General features: G+C 42.1%; 2 protein-coding genes across 5 annotated transcripts in view; one reads left to right on the top strand and one right to left on the bottom strand.

Moving 5' to 3' along the window:
* The window catches only part of cracr2aa (calcium release activated channel regulator 2Aa), a 28,332-nt gene extending 16,477 nt beyond the window's left edge, over nucleotides 1-11,855 (top strand). Inside the window, exons 8-18 of the mRNA XM_083654842.1 lie at nucleotides 1,828-2,015; nucleotides 3,490-3,561; nucleotides 4,585-4,630; nucleotides 4,809-4,888; nucleotides 6,175-6,535; nucleotides 7,210-7,342; nucleotides 7,945-8,026; nucleotides 8,181-8,295; nucleotides 8,715-8,816; nucleotides 10,023-10,099; nucleotides 10,462-11,855. Coding sequence (XP_083510968.1) covers nucleotides 1,828-2,015; nucleotides 3,490-3,561; nucleotides 4,585-4,630; nucleotides 4,809-4,888; nucleotides 6,175-6,535; nucleotides 7,210-7,342; nucleotides 7,945-8,026; nucleotides 8,181-8,295; nucleotides 8,715-8,816; nucleotides 10,023-10,099; nucleotides 10,462-10,549 — 1,344 coding nt within the window. The 3' untranslated portion in view covers nucleotides 10,550-11,855. The remainder of the gene's footprint in view (nucleotides 1-1,827; nucleotides 2,016-3,489; nucleotides 3,562-4,584; nucleotides 4,631-4,808; nucleotides 4,889-6,174; nucleotides 6,536-7,209; nucleotides 7,343-7,944; nucleotides 8,027-8,180; nucleotides 8,296-8,714; nucleotides 8,817-10,022; nucleotides 10,100-10,461) is intronic.
* A 968-nt stretch (nucleotides 11,856-12,823) lies between these two features.
* The window catches only part of LOC310792550 (protein arginine N-methyltransferase 8-B), a gene marked incomplete at its 5' end in the record, with an annotated part of 44,907 nt that continues 39,541 nt past the window's right edge, over nucleotides 12,824-18,189 (bottom strand). For all 4 annotated transcript variants that reach the window (XM_083654243.1, XM_083654244.1, XM_083654245.1 and 1 more), the window contains 2 exons: nucleotides 12,824-14,940; nucleotides 16,528-16,649. In XM_083654243.1, coding sequence (XP_083510369.1) covers nucleotides 14,857-14,940; nucleotides 16,528-16,649 — 206 coding nt within the window. In that variant the 3' untranslated portion in view covers nucleotides 12,824-14,856. The remainder of the gene's footprint in view (nucleotides 14,941-16,527; nucleotides 16,650-18,189) is intronic.

The raw sequence follows: 18,189 nt of genomic DNA, 5'->3' as shown, positions 1-18,189 counted from the left end.
ATGGTGTCCCCTGATATCCCCACTAATGTCGCTTTGGAGTGAGCCTAGAAACAATCATGTGACCCCTTTTCTTACTGTATTACATTGGACAAGGTGATTTGGGGTGGAAAACCATGTGGCAACACCAGTGGTCGTGCATTTTTAAGAACTGGAAGAGACTCTGTGGTATGCCGGATAACAGGCTATGTAAACGTGTGTTTCTGTGGGCTAACCAGATGAGAAATGTGAAAAACTATGCTCATACTGTACGAACATTTTTCAGCTCTTTACATTTATCCCATCTCGCCAGCACTGATCTAGTTCTCTCAAGAAATGATCTACGAAGTCTTGATCAAGCAGTTGCAGAGGCAGACAAGGAGAAATGGCTCTTGCAGATTAACAGGCCAGACGGAAACAAACTCCGTACTTACTGTTCTTTTAAGAATGTTTTTGAATCAGAACCCTATGTACAATGCATTATGCCCAGGCAGCATAGAAGTGCCCTTGCAAAGTTTAGATGTGGAGTCGCTCCCTTAGCTCTGGAAACCGGCAGATACACCAACACCCCAGTTGAGAGTCGTTTCTGCACACTGTGCAACAGTGGTTCTATTGAATCTGAAGCCCACGTTCTATTACACTGTGAACTTTACAACGACATTCGCGCTGATCTTTTTATTTTTCTATCAAAACACTATGAGAATTTTAATGACCTTGATGACATAAATAAATTGCGTAAAATTTTAGCTGGTGAACACGGTATAAATGAATGTGCCAAGGCCTGCCACCTCATCCTAAAAAGAAGAGTAGCCTTCATGAGCACCGCCCAATAAACTGCCCCTTCCTTTTACATAATTGTATTGCCAACTGTATTTTCTGTGTAATAGTACTTGTATGTATGTTTTTATCTTTTATTGTTTTGAATTGTATTGTGTCTCACAACTCCATGTGAGTGGTCCCCAACTTTTTAATGCACTTTTTGCTGTTTTTTTATACCATATTTGTTTGTTGAGGAGTGACACAAAAATAAAGATATATCTATCTATCTATCTATCTTGGACTGTATCTATTAGCGGTGTTTTCCCTTAAATTATCAGTGGATTTCTTGTTCCTGAGTGTGGACTAACACTTGAATGATACAGGATTTTAGAGCTGATACCGATACCGATACTTTTTGGACTGAAGTTTCGAGATAGTCAATATTTTATTATTTAAAAGAAAAAGAAAGACCTAGTATTCAGTGTTATTCTTGGCAGAGTGGAGAAAGTCAAACAGCATTTAGAGACCATCTGACGCAAAGAAAAATCAATTGAAACCCAAACCAATGGAATTGTTTTAAAGTTAGCAGCTGATTTATTTAATTGTAGGTGAAACTACAGGATACATTAGGCTTTTGAAGAAATAGTTTGTAATGAATAATGAATTTGTAGAAAACATGATTGAAAAAATTAAACTACATTTTGTCACTGATGTAGATTCACCCTTGGGTCAGTCCCATTCATTATCAATGGCGCCCCCTAGTGGAACAAAGGCAACATTACAGTGTAACTAATGGATTGACGAACAGGCGGAGACCAATCCATAGTCCCCTCTTTGGTGGGGACAACGAATAAATAAAATGTACAAAGAAAGAAAATTAAATGTCGATGTAGGTGTTACAGACTGAAGTTGACGTGGAAGACGCTGGCTGGATGATAAAATATAAAAAATCTACATAATCCAATAATATCGGCCCAATAAATGGGTTCAACCCTAGTGCTAACTGTACTGAAACAATTTCCAGCTCTGTTTGGCATGGCAATGAAGCCTGCAGATTTCTTGACTTCCTCTGTGTGTTTGTTGACATTCCAGTTGGAGTGTCAGTGCCAGGAGCTGCACAGTGAGCAGCACGTGACCAAGGGGGAGAATGTGAAGCTGAAGCATACGAACGAGGAACTCGCGCGGGACCTGGAACACAGCAGCCGAGAGCTGACGCTGGCACAGGAACAGCTGGGTCTGCTTCACGAGCAGTCCTCACGCCTCCGCGACAACAAGGACTTGTGAGTTGTAGTGTCCTTTTTTTCTGCTCGGCTTCTCATAACGTCCATATTTGGCCCCTAGTTTTTTTTATTTTGTGATCACAAGTTACTTGTGTCCACAAGACGGTGATGTATTTGCTGCACACATAGAGGCAGGAAAACGCACTAGTGTGGTACGCACTCATACCTCAAATAAATTCCCTTCATCTTTGTATTGTCAGTTAACCAAATCTTAAAAAAATAAAAAATATATTTGTGTTAGAATGCCTAATGGTTAACCTGACTCCGCCAGATGGGGCGGTATTGAGTTCACAAGTTCACAACACCACCACCGAAACAAATGTGAAGCAAACCCATCCATCTGGCACGGTCAGGTTACATAATCGTACCAATGTCAACAAAATTGCAAAGATCAATGATAGCCATTTTGCTGTACCTTGCAAGTGCCCCAAGTGCAAGTGTGATTTGGATGTGTCTATATGCTCATGATTCCACTGAAATTTAACCATATTATTGTCAATTATAAAATGGCTCTCTCAAATCAAGCAATCTGATTGGTTCACAGCCATTGTATAATTCCAGTAACCGAGTTCAATAACCCATGGCCATGGGTTATTGGTTGCCATGGCAACTCTCTTACTAAGAGAGTAATAATAAGGCTTACCTCAAATGACAACGTAGAAAAAAAAAATGGCGGAGACAGCTGTCAGATCCTTGTGAATCGATCTTCGCTTATAACTTTACTAATACTTCGCAGAAAATGATGTTTTGTACAAGAATAGATGCGGGCTAATGTCTTCTTTGCAAAAGAAAGGCTGTTAACTCCGCATTTAACCCCGCATTTAACCCCGTAACGTTAGTTGGTGTCGGGCAAGCCCTGAGAATGCAACGCTGCGCTCGAGCTGCCTGGGTTTCCAGAAAGCTCTCAGCCAAGCGCCAGGATTGGCCAATGTCAACTTCAGTCTCCAGAACGATCCAATCAAATCACCCGCAGGTCTATCTTCTTGCTAGAGGTCCCGCCTTACAGTAGTGTTTCAACTGACTCTCAGAATACCATGCCAGTCGGACTTATAGTGTTATTATTATTATATTATTATACTTGGAACCCTTTTATAAAAGCAATATAGCACTCGAGCAGCGTGTGTTGTGGAATATATCCCCCTGCTCAGTTGTTATCCCACTCGGCCTGCGGCCTCGTGGGATAACAACTGATCAGGGGGATATATTCACCACAACACACTTGCTCTCGTGATATATTGCTTAAATATACATCGGTGTTCATTTTTGTTTGTAAGAGAGAGGTGTTCTTGTTGTTTTGTCTCATGAACCTTGACTAAACGATGGTTTACTCCACTTACTTGATGTTATCATCATCAAGCTCAATCTTTCTCACCGGGTTGGTTTTAATAAAGCATAACTAGAACACATGTCAGGTTAGTCGCAGAGCCTTTTCCCACAGCCACTGTAATAGCCAATACATTGTTGTTCAACACAGGGAGATGTACAGAGTGACTGAGGGGCTGCAGAGAGAGAGAGCGGGCCTGCTAAAACAACTGGACCTGCTGAGGTATGGATCAGGAGGAGAGTCATAGAGGTACATATGGACCTGCTGAGGTATGGATCAGGAGGAGAGTCATAGAGGTACATATGGACCTACTGGGGTATGGATCAGGAGGAGAGTAGAGGTACAGATGGATCCACTGAACCATTTAGGCATTAAACCATTTAAGCAATATGCAGTAAAGTGACATAGATATTGTTCTTGTGAATAGCATAACAATTTGATTTAGTTGCAAGCTCGGTGCTTCAATACTTTTGGAAAGTCTTTTAGTGTTTCGTCTTTTTTTTATTGCGATTGTTATTTTACTTGGGTGAAGAAGACTATCAAAAGTTTGCCATTGCTGATGAATGGTTTGGTGGAAAAGTACCATTAATTTCGTGACAAATGTAAAATGTACAATAACACCTCTGCAGGCACTTTATTTCAGAATGGTCACGCCAGGTGCGAAGCAAATCTGTCGAAATTCAGAGCTTCAAAAGTTGTTTATCAAGAAGGCTTGCTGAGCTTGTACGCTCCTTTTCAGAAATGCTCAGCTTAACACTCGATTAGTTACAGACATTTCTGCCTGGGAGCGGCTCATTTCACAGCCTTCTACTGCCCTGACACAGCTGGGGGTTATGTGCCTGCCTCAACATAGTTGTGGGAGTAGAGTGCTACACACTTCCCTACCAATATTTCCATAGCTGGTCCAGGGAGTCAAGCATAGAGCAGATACTTGTCTAACCTTTAGCCCCTACAGATGTAGCATGTTTGCCTGTGAGCTTTCCTCATGAAGGGCAGGGCGAGCAAGACACATGGTCATGTTTACCTGTGAGCTTTCCTCATGCAGGGCAGGGCAAGCAAGACACATGGTCAGATGCATCAGATCAGGGCTGACTCTCAGTAAAGTGCTGAACAGCAAACAGCCACAACAAAGCCAGAGAATTTCAAAGTGAAAATGTATAAATAATGTTAGAATTTTGCATAATAAGCCAAAAAGTGAATGTTTCCACTCTCTCTTCAATATCTATATTTCTTTGTCATATCTAGGGAAATGAACAAACATTTACGAGATGAAAGGGACATGTGCTATCAGGTATGTGTTTATATGAGACGGCAGAATGCATCATTTGCATTTCTCTTGCATCTAATGAACATACTGTTTGAAAGATTTCACAAACAAAAATAGACGAAAGTGGTGGACCCAGGACCCCCCGATGATCAATGTATCTCTTACCACAATCTGATAACAAATTGATGTTTTGATTCCACAGAAACCGAAGAAAACACCAGCTTGGAACCAGAGGCCATTACTCCATACAGTGAAACACACAAACAGAAGCATCTTCAAAAGGTAAACCATTACTGAGAGATGCGATTACATTAGCCTTCTCTGTTGAAACAGTGAGCTCTCCAGTATTCTCTGCGGGCAGAATGGCTTTTACCTGAAATAATACATGTTTTTTTTCTGTTATGTTTTGATCAAAATAAATGGAAAAAATATATCAAATGGAAAATATTGAATGTATTTCACAGAGCTTTATTTATTGCATCATCAATATGTGATGCCTTCACATTTTCAACATTTTCAGAAATAAAGACTTGTAGAAATGTATGATGTCTGTTTAGTTCAGATTAACACGTTCACTGCCAATGACGTGTTTTTACGTCAAACTAAATCCAACGGTTGACTGCCAATGACGTGTTTTTACGTCAAAAAAATGAATTTTTTTTTTTGACCGTGGGATGTGCATCTAACCCTTTTACATCTCTTATATAATTATTGGAGCCACCAAACATGTACAACCCATTCCACCGACCCACTAAGTGGCGACAGTGCTCTCCCAGACTAGAGGAAGGCAAGCAAAAAGCATGTGTGAGGAAGCCATTCTCATGAAAATGGATTGGGGAAAACGCTTTCGTTTTCGCGCTGATTGCTGGCGGTGCGGGATTGCACATTTGCATAATAGATTACGGGTGGAACACACTTTGAAACACGCAGCATAAATAAGACCAGAATCGCAAAAGCTTCATCAAAGCTCTCAACACAAACCACAAGAAACGAGCGAGCCGATCCAGACTTGCACAGCGGCCGCCAGCAGACAGGCAGCAGCAGCAGAAGCAGTGAGCCTGGTGACGCGAGGTTACAGCAGCAACAGAAACGAGCTTGTGACATGCCCGCTGCAGCCAAGAAGAACACACACGGAGGGAGGAGTTTGAATGAGAGGGGTGTTTCCTGCTGTTATGGAGGAAATTACTGTTCAAAACTATTGTTTAGATGTCTGACGTCTTACTGATGCCAAAAATGAATGGTTAAAGTGACTGTTCTATCGAATTTCACAAAAAGCCGTTTATCTCAAAATAATTTTTCAGACGCTGAAACCATGCTGTATTCAACTGCTAATGCTTACATAACTACTAACTCTACAAACTAACTCTTTTAGACAGAGAAAGCACACATTCTATTAGTTCTTTTGAGATATTGTGTGTTCACAAAATCTTAGCAGAAAAGAATCCTCGGGTCTTGAAAGATGAGCCAGAATCCTCAAAAAAACCCTCTGGCAGAACCTACCTACAGTAAAAAAAAAACGGCTGGCAGTGAATGTGTTAACTAATTGTAGTGTTGTTTTCTATCTGTAGTATGGATGAAGCAGAGATGGCCCCCAAGACGCAGAGCATAGTGAACGGCTCCTTCCAGGAGGGGGAGACGATAGAGGGCAGACCTCCTGCCCACAGAGGACACCTCCAGAGGATCATCTCCATCGAGGAGGACCACCTGCCCCACTTGCTCCAGGACGGCTGTCAGGCCCAAAGCGCGCTCCGGGAGTGGAGCGAAGGAGAGGAGGCCGCAGACGAGGAGGAGAACATAGACTTAGTGATGAGCGATATCTTGCCTAACTCGTCATCTCCCGAGCAGCAACAGCCGGAGAGAAATGCAGGAGAAAGGAACACGCCCACCTCTCCTAGGGGTCAGCCTGTTGGCAAGGAGACCAGCCTAAATGTAAGCCAGTGTGCAGTGCACCCAGTGACACGTATACACAAGTGGATGCTTGATATTGAATAATGGTGACTTTGTTTGTGACCAATGCTTAGTCTCATGTGGACAGACCCTCCATAGCAGAGGGTCTGAATCACAAGTCAGCATTTCCGGGTTTTGCATTAGGAATTCCTGTGGCAAGCCTCTGATGCAAATAAGGAGGTCCGTGGTTGGTCAATTCATATGTCTGTCACGCATTTTGTTCTGGTCTCAGTTCTTAACCACTTGTCAAGAGTTGTGCTCCACATAGACATTTATCTACGACTTGCTACTGCGAGGCTAACCAATGCTTAAAAAGGGCAGCGATAAAGTTACTGCAAGTTGTCTTTGCCTATGACATATGACATTTTTCTCTGAGGTTAGCTTGACACTTTTGGGTTGAACTTTTTTCCCCTAAGTCTGTAGCCTGTAGTGTAGCACAGTATGTTCAAGACTCCCTTTTTTCCCCGTCAACCCAGGCAATAGATAAGGCTGAGACAGGTGTTGAGTTTCTCAGTGAGAAGACATGATTATGAACCGCGTGTGTGGCCCTGATGTAACTGACCCCATACAAAGAACTTGGCCAATTCAGTGACTGTGCAATGGGACTTCCCCTGACCTCTGACCTCCCTCCAGTCATAATCCCTCTGTTTATTCAGGAGGAGGGTGCTGCCTTGACACCTGACCGCCTCTTCAAGATCATTCTGGTGGGGAACTCCAGTGTGGGAAAGACCTCCCTCCTTAGACGATTCTGCGATGATTGCTTCTACCCTGGCACTTCTGCTACTGTGGGTAAGTAGTACAAACACACACAAGCCCCATGTCAGTTCCTGTGAGTGAAAGCATCTAAACACCAAGTCCTGTGGTTGACCACAGGCCCTCTCAGCTCTTAAATGTGCCAAACACTTGGAAAAAAGACAAGGCTTCCCTGTCTGGCGTTGACAATAAAGAGAAGTGCGTGACAGTTGGTTTTGACACACTGGTGAGAAAGGTCAGAGGTCAAGACAGAACAGACTAGAATTGCAGTGTCGGCAATGAAAGGTCACAATAGGAAGCTGAATAGACTTTTATGTTGTGACGTGTGTGTGTGTGTGTATGTGTCAAAACTTAGAACCATAATATGAGCTGTTACACCATTCAGCTGTCAGTATGCCTGAACAACAGATTTCTTTTTGATGTCAGAATTGTATAGAGCGCCAGATACCAACTACTCTAAGAACATTGACAGTCATTTAAGCATTTTTATTTAAAGTTAAGCATTGAGTCATTCAGTTAAGCATTTGTAGTTAGCATTGTGTACATTTGAGATTTGTATACATTACATTTTTACATCATGTAGCCTAGTTGAAGAACCACAATGCGCTGACTTAACAATGCCTTGTCTTTATGTGCAGGGATAGACTATAGTGTGAAGACAATAACTGTGGACAACAGCCAGGTGGCACTGCAGATGTGGGACACAGCAGGACAGGAGAGGTGAGGCATCAATTACAGTAGCAGCTTGCAGATAAAGCACACAGGGGGGTCTTCTGGGATGTTTTTGAAGCACCAGTGAAAACATGACAAGACACTTCCTCTCTCCCTGTCTGCCTCCTCCCTCTCTCCCTGTCTGCCTCCTCCATCTCTCCAGGTATCGCAGCATCACTAAGCAGTTCTTCCGCAAGGCTGACGGCGTGGTTGTGATGTATGACATCACAGAAGAGCAGAGCTTCATGGCTGTCAGGCAGTGGCTGACAAACGTACACGTAAGACACCTCATCAGTCATCACCCTCCTGGTGGATATCAATTATTCCATACAGCGCTATCACACTATATTCTCCAGAGAAAATATTGAGCTGCACGATACCAGCTAAAAGGAGGGAATAAAACTTTCACTTGGGATGTTTTTATTCTGACTGTCAACTTCCTAAGAAATGGAGTACATTTTGAATGTGCACATCTTTTTACCAGTAGATTGATGTAGAGGGGAGTGGACATACTGTACTGTATATGAGCCACTTGCTATGTTCTTTAAGAGTGGTGTTTATCATGTCTATGCTGGCTGGCCTCCCCCTGGGGAGCCGAGAACAAGCAGGAGAACTGGTGGTCTCATCCTCCATTAACACAAGCATCGTACAGTATCTCTCTTCTGTCCATCTCTCCCCATTCCTTCTCCCCTCATAGGAAGGCGCAGGCGAGGATATACCCATCATGCTCCTGGGGAATAAAACGGACAAGCAGAGCGTGAGAGAAGTCCAGGGTGGAGTGGGCGAGAAGCTAGCCAAGGTCTGTCTCTCTGTCTGTCTGTTTCGCCCACTAATCTCCAGGCTCTGTACTAATGGCATCAGTTTGTGGTCAATCAGACCACAGTCCTAAAGTGGAAACCTCTTCTAAATGAATAAGTGAATGAAGCAAAATTGTGGGTTTAAGAGTTACATGTAAAAGCAACCCCACATTGAGGTTTTCATCGTCATCTTTCTAAAAAAAGAATCTTCTATCTCCTTCACTCTGGTGTCTTGCGTGTAGTTTCTATGGAGATTGTCGCTGTTCTTTTCACACGACACAACTTACTGGCTTGTAATCGTAAGATATTTCACCGGTCAGAATCCCTGACATGTCCACAAATGCAGTCTCACACCGGCTTTATTCTTTCTAAACACATGCTCACACAACATATGGGCCGGTCCACAGACTCGGTTCATTGTCAGTTGTTAAGTTTACGGCTATCTGAAATATCCTTTGGGGTTTCAATAGATAATAGAATGATCTTAGTAAACATCTAGATTTGCATAGCTACTTAAATGCTTTTTAAATGTGATTTTTGGTTGTGGGACAGCAGTTTGCACCAAACCGGTAGAATGGCTCATATACTTTCTCCGTCAGACCACTTGCCTGTCTGCAGCCTGCTTGCAGGTAGCAGACATCACCCAGCCGTGTCTGCCTCACTGCGCTCTCATTGGCTGAAACACGTTGATGGATCTCCCAAAACGACCAGATATTTAGCAGGCTAGATATCTCTGTCGGCCCTCTGTGACTCATCGGTGAGCTGCCCGCTCACGTCTGTGAACAGTCCAAACATTTGACTCAGACCAACAACAACAACAACAACAAAAGGGGGGAGGGGGGTGAGGGGTATTTTTTTACACTTTCCTTTTTGTGTTTTGGTCATCCATATTGCCGAGAAATCTGCTTGTAACCAGGCTTAAAACTCTTTAAATACAGATTTTAAGAAACGTCTATGGAGAAATGAATGAGGAATTCACAGCCTAAGGTCCCATGGGCAGCCTGGCAGTGGGCAGGGCCAGGTACTCTATTAGTCCAGCATTTACTTTGATATAACTTGAGAGGCCTGACTTGATGAATGCAGAAAAGAGAACAGCTGGTCAGACACACAGCTTGTTCCAATCACACACCTCTTTCTCTATTGTTGTTGGTGCCCTTTCTCTTTTTTCTTTTCATCATAGCCATCATCATTATCTGGCTCTCTTTCAGGATTGCCAGTTAATATTCTATGAGTGCAGCGCATGCTCCGGACACAATGTGCTGGAGTCTATGGTGCATTTGGCCAGGTGAGCACAATCCATGAAATTAACGGCCCTTGTGAGCAATTTTATGCAACAGAAAAACAAAAGGCAGTAAGCGTGTTAGACCTCCTGCTTGAACAGATTTTAAATTGGGATTTGTGGTCTGTGCTGCAATTCATTGGAAGCCAAATGTTTAATGTGTTCTCTGCTGGAGGTACAATGGGGCCTTTTCTTATTCACTGAACACAACACAAAGCGGTCACATAACCTCTCTCTCATGAAAAATTTATATTGTTATTATGCTTGTGAATATTGCGTGAATATTGTATTTTATTCACAATTAGCAAACCATATATTTATATGACTCCTATTACTGTCACTTCTTTACATTTGATTGCGTTTCCTAGAATTCTGAAAGAGCAAGAGGACCGAGAGAAGGAGAAGACGGTCCAGCTGGTCAGCAGCCCCTCGCAGAAAAAGCGATCATGCTGCTAACAGTTAAAAAGATAAAGTATTGTCCTCACTGACTGAAGTCACACTATTCTGAATCAGCACCTGTCTTGGTCCTAGCAACACTGTGGTGGATCTAAGACCAGAATATATAGGGTCATTTGTCATGGGTGTTATTGCACTTTTAAGAACAATATAGATTATTTTCCAAATGGATGTATTTTCCAAATAACTACAATGGAATATTTTATGAAAATGAATTTTTTATGTACTTTGAATAACAAAATAAGTTAAAATGTTTCTCCTTTTGAGGAATGGACTACAATAGAGCAAAAAAGAAAAAGAAAAACATTAAATCTGAATATAAAATGAAATGTCAAACTTATGGAATCAAACTGTTGGATACATAAATCAGCATAATGATCAGCCTGTTAACTCACACCAGACACAATGTTTGAACTGGCACTTATTGTATTAGGGAACATGAAAAAAGATGGTTCCTTCATAGCCGTTTGATTGTCGTCGTATAATCTGTGTATTTACCCTTCCAAGTATCCAAATCTGTCACATTTGGGCTTTTTACTGTGTATTCATTATTGAGTGTTTACCTTGTGTGTGTATATAGTGTAATATAACTTAACTTAAGTTATAAGGTAGGATCAGTTATATTCTACTTACTGTATAAGATTTGTAGGACAACACAATATTTATTTCATATCATGTCAATGTGCCTCAATTCCAAGGGGTTTATGACACCTGAGACATTATTATGTTAATAATAATAATCAATGTTTTTTTGTTTGTTAGCGCACTTATGTGTGGGGCTTACATTTTTACTGTTTGGTATTGCACTAGGGTCACCTATTATAGTGCTTCACTACTGCCAATTTTGCACATCACTATAATAGATATGGAACTGTAAATAGCAAAAATAGTAAATTGTGTTGTATTAAATGTATATGAGATGGTTACTTTTTATTTCTTCCTGGTATAATGAAATCAAAAAAGTTTTACAGCATCACCCAGTGGTCGAGTTTGGACATTGTTGTTTATTCAGCTTTTCTGTTGACATGACATTATGTGAAACAACATACAGTATTTGATATAGTAATACAATGTGGAATCAACATGCCAATTTATTTTCATTCTTATGGCTAATTAACTATATGGCAATCTAGGTTTGTGTTTGGTCTGAACTATTACCAATAATCATCCTTAGGATTGATATTACTGTGGCCAGACTCCCAAGATACTGATTATTTCAATACAAGGATATATTCCTGCTGAATAAATACTGTAAGATGTTTCATTATTTATGATAGTTTTTAAGCTTAACACCTTAAGTGCCATAGCCGAAATAATTCGTCTTACATAATCCAACGCTTAAGTGCCAGAGCCGAGTTTACTCGTCTTAGATAAACATTTTTTTTTTTTGACGGTGGGACATCAATCAACAACTTTTACATCTTCGAGATCACTATTGGAGCAAGATAATGTGTATAATCTATTTTACCGACCCACTAAGTGTTGACAGTGCTCCCCCAGACGACCGAAATCAAAGAAAAAACTGCCGCGGGACCAAGCCGTTCAAGGAAATGCCGTGGCGATTTTACAGTAATCCATTCAAGACTTGTCTTGCCTGAGAGCGGCCGCGCACCGGCAGCAGCACACAGAGAGCGGAGAGCGATTTGCAAAATAGATCATAGGTGAAACACACTTTGAAACACCTCAGAAAGGCCAGAATCAACATCTGCCCATCGCCCACGCATTCCCCGGCCCATCTTGACTCGCACAAGGAGCGTCCGCAAGCAGGCAGGCAGGCACACAGGCAGGCAGCAGCAAAAGCGCTTCTGACACGCCCGCTGTACAGCCAGGAGGAAGGAGGAGAAGACACACGGAGGGAGGAGTTTGAATGAGAGGGGTGTTTCCTGTTGTTATGGAGGAAATTACTGTTCAAAACTATTGTTTAGAATGTCTGACGGTCTTACTGATGCCAAAAATGAATGGTTAAAGTGACTGTTTCACAAAAAGCCATTTATCTCTGAATAAATTTCCAGACGCTGAAACCATGCTGTACTCAACGGCTAATATCTACATAACTACTAACTCTGCAAACTAACTCTTTTAGACAGAGAAAGCACACATTCTATTAGTTATTTTTAGATGATTGGTGTTCATGAATTCTTAACAGAAAAGAATCCTCGGCTATTCTAAAATGAGCCAGAATCGTCAAAAACACCCCTGGCACAACTTACCTACAGGAATGAAAACATGGCTGGCATTCAATGTGTTAAGCAATAACTCATTGCATTACAGTATATTGTATTGCTTCTTTGTACCAGGTGACACTAGAACACACATGATCAAAGAAATAGACATAAACTCTGCTCACAGCTGCACATGTTGATTGTTGGTAGTATTTGTTTGCATCATGCCTTTATAAATTATGAACAATTTTGCTCTCATCCACTTTCCTCCATTACTCCCAAGTCCTCATACTGTACTGTACATTTTGGTTACAGGCCTGAGAAGATGAATCATGGACTCTGTACAGTGTTGACTGGACATGGAGATAGATGCTGTTTCTTGGCTGTTGGTAGAATGTCTCTGGACGCTCTGTAATCGTCTTAGGTGTTGCAGTACAACTGTGTGTCCGTGTGTGTGGGGAAGGTGGCTAAGATCTGGGCAAGATGATGCATTTCATTGAAGTATCTGAAAAACTTCAAATGTACTTTACTGTATAGTTTCCCTCGGTTGTTGTATTGATGTTTGAGGCTATTTCGATGTTTGCAAAGTTGAACAATGTGAAGTTTTGAAAAGATTTGAAACCTCTTTTTGGTCTTTGCCCAGATCTCCAGGGATCCTCACATCTTGAGTGCAGGGGGGAACCCCAGTGGCAACCTTGGCAAGCACAGGGTGAAGTGGAAAGACATTTCCATTGTTTTCATCATGTCCCCATGGACCAACTGAGAGCAATGTAGCAAAGCTCGACTGCCATATGGGCCATAGAATCCAACTCTCACCACGTGATCGTATTCAAGGATCCTGCATATGGGTTAAGTCAAGGCATTAGCACAGGGATATTTCAGGCCTTCAGGTATCATCTGCATTATGCCTCCTCTTTGGAGCACTTCTTGTTGATCTGAGATCAGGCCTTCAGGTATCATCTGCATTACGACGCCTCTTTGGAGCTGATCTGAGATCAGAGCCAGCTATTGGCTAACCAAAGCTGATGAGCAAAGATACTCAAAGAGCACAGATGTCAGGAATTTGGAAGGTATTTAGCGTTAATTCACTGGACAGGACTAGACATAGACTAGTTCCAGATTTTCAGCTAATTTAAGTTTACAACTAACCTCAAACCATTAAAAAGACAAGGAGAGGGCTAGTTTCTGTATAGACGGTTTCAACTTGACAACAAACATTCTAAATCCCCCCTCAGCTTACATCCTGTTTCAGTGTTTGCTTGTACAAAAACTGACAGGACATAAGCTAGGTTCCAAACGGCTCCCTAGCAGCACAATTCCATGAAAACCGTCTATATGGAACAATAGGAAATAATAAGCGAAATCCAGCAGTGTGGAAAACGAGTAGGTATACTTGAGCACCAGGTCAAGGCAGTTCAAATGGGGAAGATCTGTAACTGGCATGTCAACATCACAACTCAAACTGAGTGACAACAGTGTGACCTTCCACACTCACAGAAAGCTACTAGTACACTTAAGTGCAAACACACATCACATTACACATACACCTACACACATTTTTCCTTGGCTGCTTTGTTCTCATTGCTGTTTTCCAAAATTGTAGAAATTAACTGTTTAAATTGTTTCACTGATAACCATTCCCTACAATACCAAGACATAAGTAATTGAATTACTTCCAAGATGGCAATCAAAATATGAAAAATCGAATTATTCATGAGATGGGTTCTATTGTATATCTAACAAAATGCCAAATATCCTTCCCTAAGGTCCAATTATTGTGGAAAATGAATACTTAACGAAACAAATTGGTACATCACGCCATCTCACATTTACACCAATAATAACATTCATTAAGACAAGAAAAGATTCTTGTCTTCATGTTGTCAGTGTTACAGTACATTCAGATGTGTTTAACAGTCAGCCCCAACAACCCCCTGCCTTAGCAATGTACTGCGGTGACACTGATATTGGCAGAAGGGCCACCGCTGCCCGCCCTCTGTCACAAGCATCGCTCTGCTCTTTGTCCTGGTCTATTCCCTCAGCGACGCCCCTCTGTAGTCACTCCATGTGTCTGTGGTCAACCGGAGTGCCGCTGCCTCCCCCTGGGTGCTCTGGGTGGGGCGCCTGTGTCCCCAGTCAAAACTATTAACGCATCTTGTAGTCATGGGATATGGCCGCTTCACACAGCTGTCCTTTGAAATCCAACTCAAAGGTAAAGTCCAAGTCACGCTGCATAGAAATGGAAAAAAGAGAGAGAGATAGTTGGGTTCAGAAAGAAGGAAGAGGGAAGAGAAATGATCAGAGGTGGGGACTTGAGTCACATGACTTGGCTCACAATTTTAATTGCTTGAGACTTGACTGTACTTTGAAGACTTGACAAAAGTGTTGACAAACGATATTGTGTTGTAAATGACTGAAGTTATGAGATTCTGTTTCTGTTTTCTGAACTTGAATGAAATTATTGAAGCTGGAACCGATTATAGAAATCAAAATCATGATGCTCTTATCTATTTTCTATCCTATTAAAAGCATATTGCATTGAAAGGTCTAAATATTTACTTGTTTTTTTAACATATTTAATTGATAATGAACTGGATTTGTTCTGACTTGATTTGGTGTTCTACATTCAGATTTTCACTGGACATTAATGACATGGACTTGACTGGGTAATTACATTTAGACTTGTGCCTCAAGACTGACTTTTGACTGGAACAAAGTTGCCTCTGGCACATCTCTGGAGACAATAATGACTTTCCATTTTCATGTTGACTGAGCGCCCCGACACACGACACAGGCTGTTTGTGTCAGAGAAGGCCTGAAAGCAAAGCCCACTTGTCCGTCCCACAGGGGGAGGAGAGGACACTGGCAAGGCCAGCAACAGCATTTGTTGTTAGTCTGGAGGTCATCACAGTGCTGCTGCCTGCTTGACCTCTGTCCAACACTCAGGAGTAAACGTTCAGTGTTCAGGAAAGGCCCGGGGAGGAAATCAGTCCTTTCTGAGCTAACACAGGGTGGAAGTAGAAATCAATGGAGGTTCACATAGAAAAAGAGATTGCATTGATCAAGGCAGGGAAGGGTAGGAATATGATATAGTAGTTCTTCACTGTACAGCCAGAATTCAGTGCCTTATACCTGTGGTGTATGATGGTTTAATTGGCAGGGAAGCGCTATTTGCTGTGCTTTAGTTGTCACAAGGTGTCTGAGATGTAGCTAATTATTAAATTTGAACCTCACTGCATGTTGTGGTGATCATGACGTGATTAAAACACACACACACACACACACACACACAGAGAGAGAGAGAAATCAGCTGCACCCAAGCACACAGCATGCCATGAGCAGAAAGATGGAGACAACGCATCTGATCACTTTATTTCTTTAATTTAATGAACCTGGCACTGACTGGCTATTATTTTGTTTATTTTTTTGTCGATTTTTGCAGCAATTGTTTATTCTATGACTTTTCATATAGACATATATGTTCAGAGTGCTCCAGACAGGTCCCGCATTTCACGTTATGCAAAGCTCAGCTCTATTAATGCCTTAATCTGCTGCTGTGAAATAAATGTTTTGTTTGATTTTGAATAGCAGTCTTTCTTGTGTTGTTATTGCGCTTTTCAGAGGTTATTATGGTTAAAAAGTCCAGAAATAGGCATAGCGGGTATATAAGCTATGTTTTACAATATAAAAATACCATATAAAAAAAAAAAAAAATCAGCCCCCTCCCCAGTTATAACCGCCCCCTCAGTCATTTCATCCTGGCGCCGGCCCTGCACGTATTAGACTGTAAACTGCCCATGTGTCCAGCACACTCACAATGTTTTTCTCATTGGGCTTCATGGCTATGCTGCCGACGATCTCCTCTCCTCTCCGCACCGTCAAGTAGTCCTCCATGTAAAACACTGTCTGCTTCCAGTGGGTGTATGGAGCATCGGGAGCTGAGGCACATGCACACACACATGCACACGCACGCACGCACACACATGCACACACACACACACACATTGATCAAATTAGAGTAGGCATGATCTTAGGTGAAAATTCGCTGTCTGCAGTGGGGGTGCAAAACAGTCCCTTACAGAGACTTCACTTCAAAAACAATTCTCACTTAAACACTTAGCTTACACTTACTCTGGAATAACTGTGTGCGTGTGTGTGTGTGTGTGTGTGTGTGTGTGTGTGTGTGTGTGCGTGCGTGCGCGTGCATCAAAGCCCATCCGTATTGAAGCCTTTGTCTACAACGTTAACTTTTTCACGTTGTGAACAGCATATAACCGTGCAATATCTGGAAACCTATCTGTATAAGCATTTGTTTACCATCCTGTGTGGCTTATTTATACATTTATTGTACATGTACAGTACATTCTTTCATATATACATATTTAAAATAGACACTTTACACCACACTTATTGTATATAAGCCTAGAAGTTACTCTAAATGTTTTGCTAATGTCTAAATGTACCATTTTGCCTTGCCTGTTTTAACTTGTGCATACCTTTTTTCTGTAGGTGAGTGCTTTGAGAGCAAAGCAAAACAGAGTCAAATTCCTTGTTGTAGATGTACATACTTGGCCAATAAAGCTGATTGATTTAATAAAGATGTCTATGGGAAAATAAATGGCGGATGAAATATCTTGGTGCGTATGCCTAAACCGGAAGTGGGCGTGACTTTGGCTCTCTATAGTGACAAACAAGATGGACAGACAAACGCACAGAAACAATCCACAATGGAATGAGTGAAACTACCTCAGGAGTGACTTCCTTCAAAAGGCATTGCTGATGAGGCCATACAGTCAATGTGTGATAGACTCACTGGCTGCAATATTTCAATGGCAGAATCGTAGTCAAGCTTTATGAAGCAGCGTGCTCCACCTCAGCTCAAGATGTCAGCACTGAAGTCAAAGGCAGAGAGTGACTGCATTGACCTCTCCCCTCTGTCTCTTCTCATTACCATTTCACTTTAAATAGTGTGTGTGTGTGTTGGTGTGTGTGTGTGTGCGTGCGTGCGTGCCTGTTGTGTGTGTGTGTGTGTATGTGTGCGGTGTGCCTGGAAACACAGTTCCAGCTGCACACCGCTGATACCTGACACTCCAGCCCCAAATCAAAATGTGAGCATTCCCGGTGTCCCGCCAATTACCTGATCACCTGGCAGAGATCCAAAAGGTCAGTAGCACTTAAATGGAATTTCAGCCAGCTGTCCCGGGGGCGAGTGGGTATCTCTGTGAGCACATACACACACAGGGCCTGCCGATCAGCATGGCTGCCGCACAGAGGTGGCCCAGGGTCTGCGGGCACTAGTGTTCACAGAGAACACTGACAGCTCAGCTCTGTTTGTTATGCTAATTCAATAGGTGAGATGGTATTTCTACTGACCAGCAGGAATTCTAATCTTTGACCCCTACTTCTCTTTCTGTCCTTGACTCAGAGGCGGTGTCTGCCTGAGCCTGATACTGCTGTCCTCCAGGACTGTATGGGAAA

The sequence above is a fragment of the Poromitra crassiceps genome (assembly GCF_964638095.1).
Source record: "Poromitra crassiceps genome assembly, chromosome: 18".
Classification (NCBI taxonomy): domain Eukaryota; kingdom Metazoa; phylum Chordata; class Actinopteri; order Beryciformes; family Melamphaidae; genus Poromitra; species Poromitra crassiceps.
The sequence above is the reverse complement of the archived record's forward strand: the minus strand, read 5'-3'. Positions and strand labels throughout refer to the sequence as shown.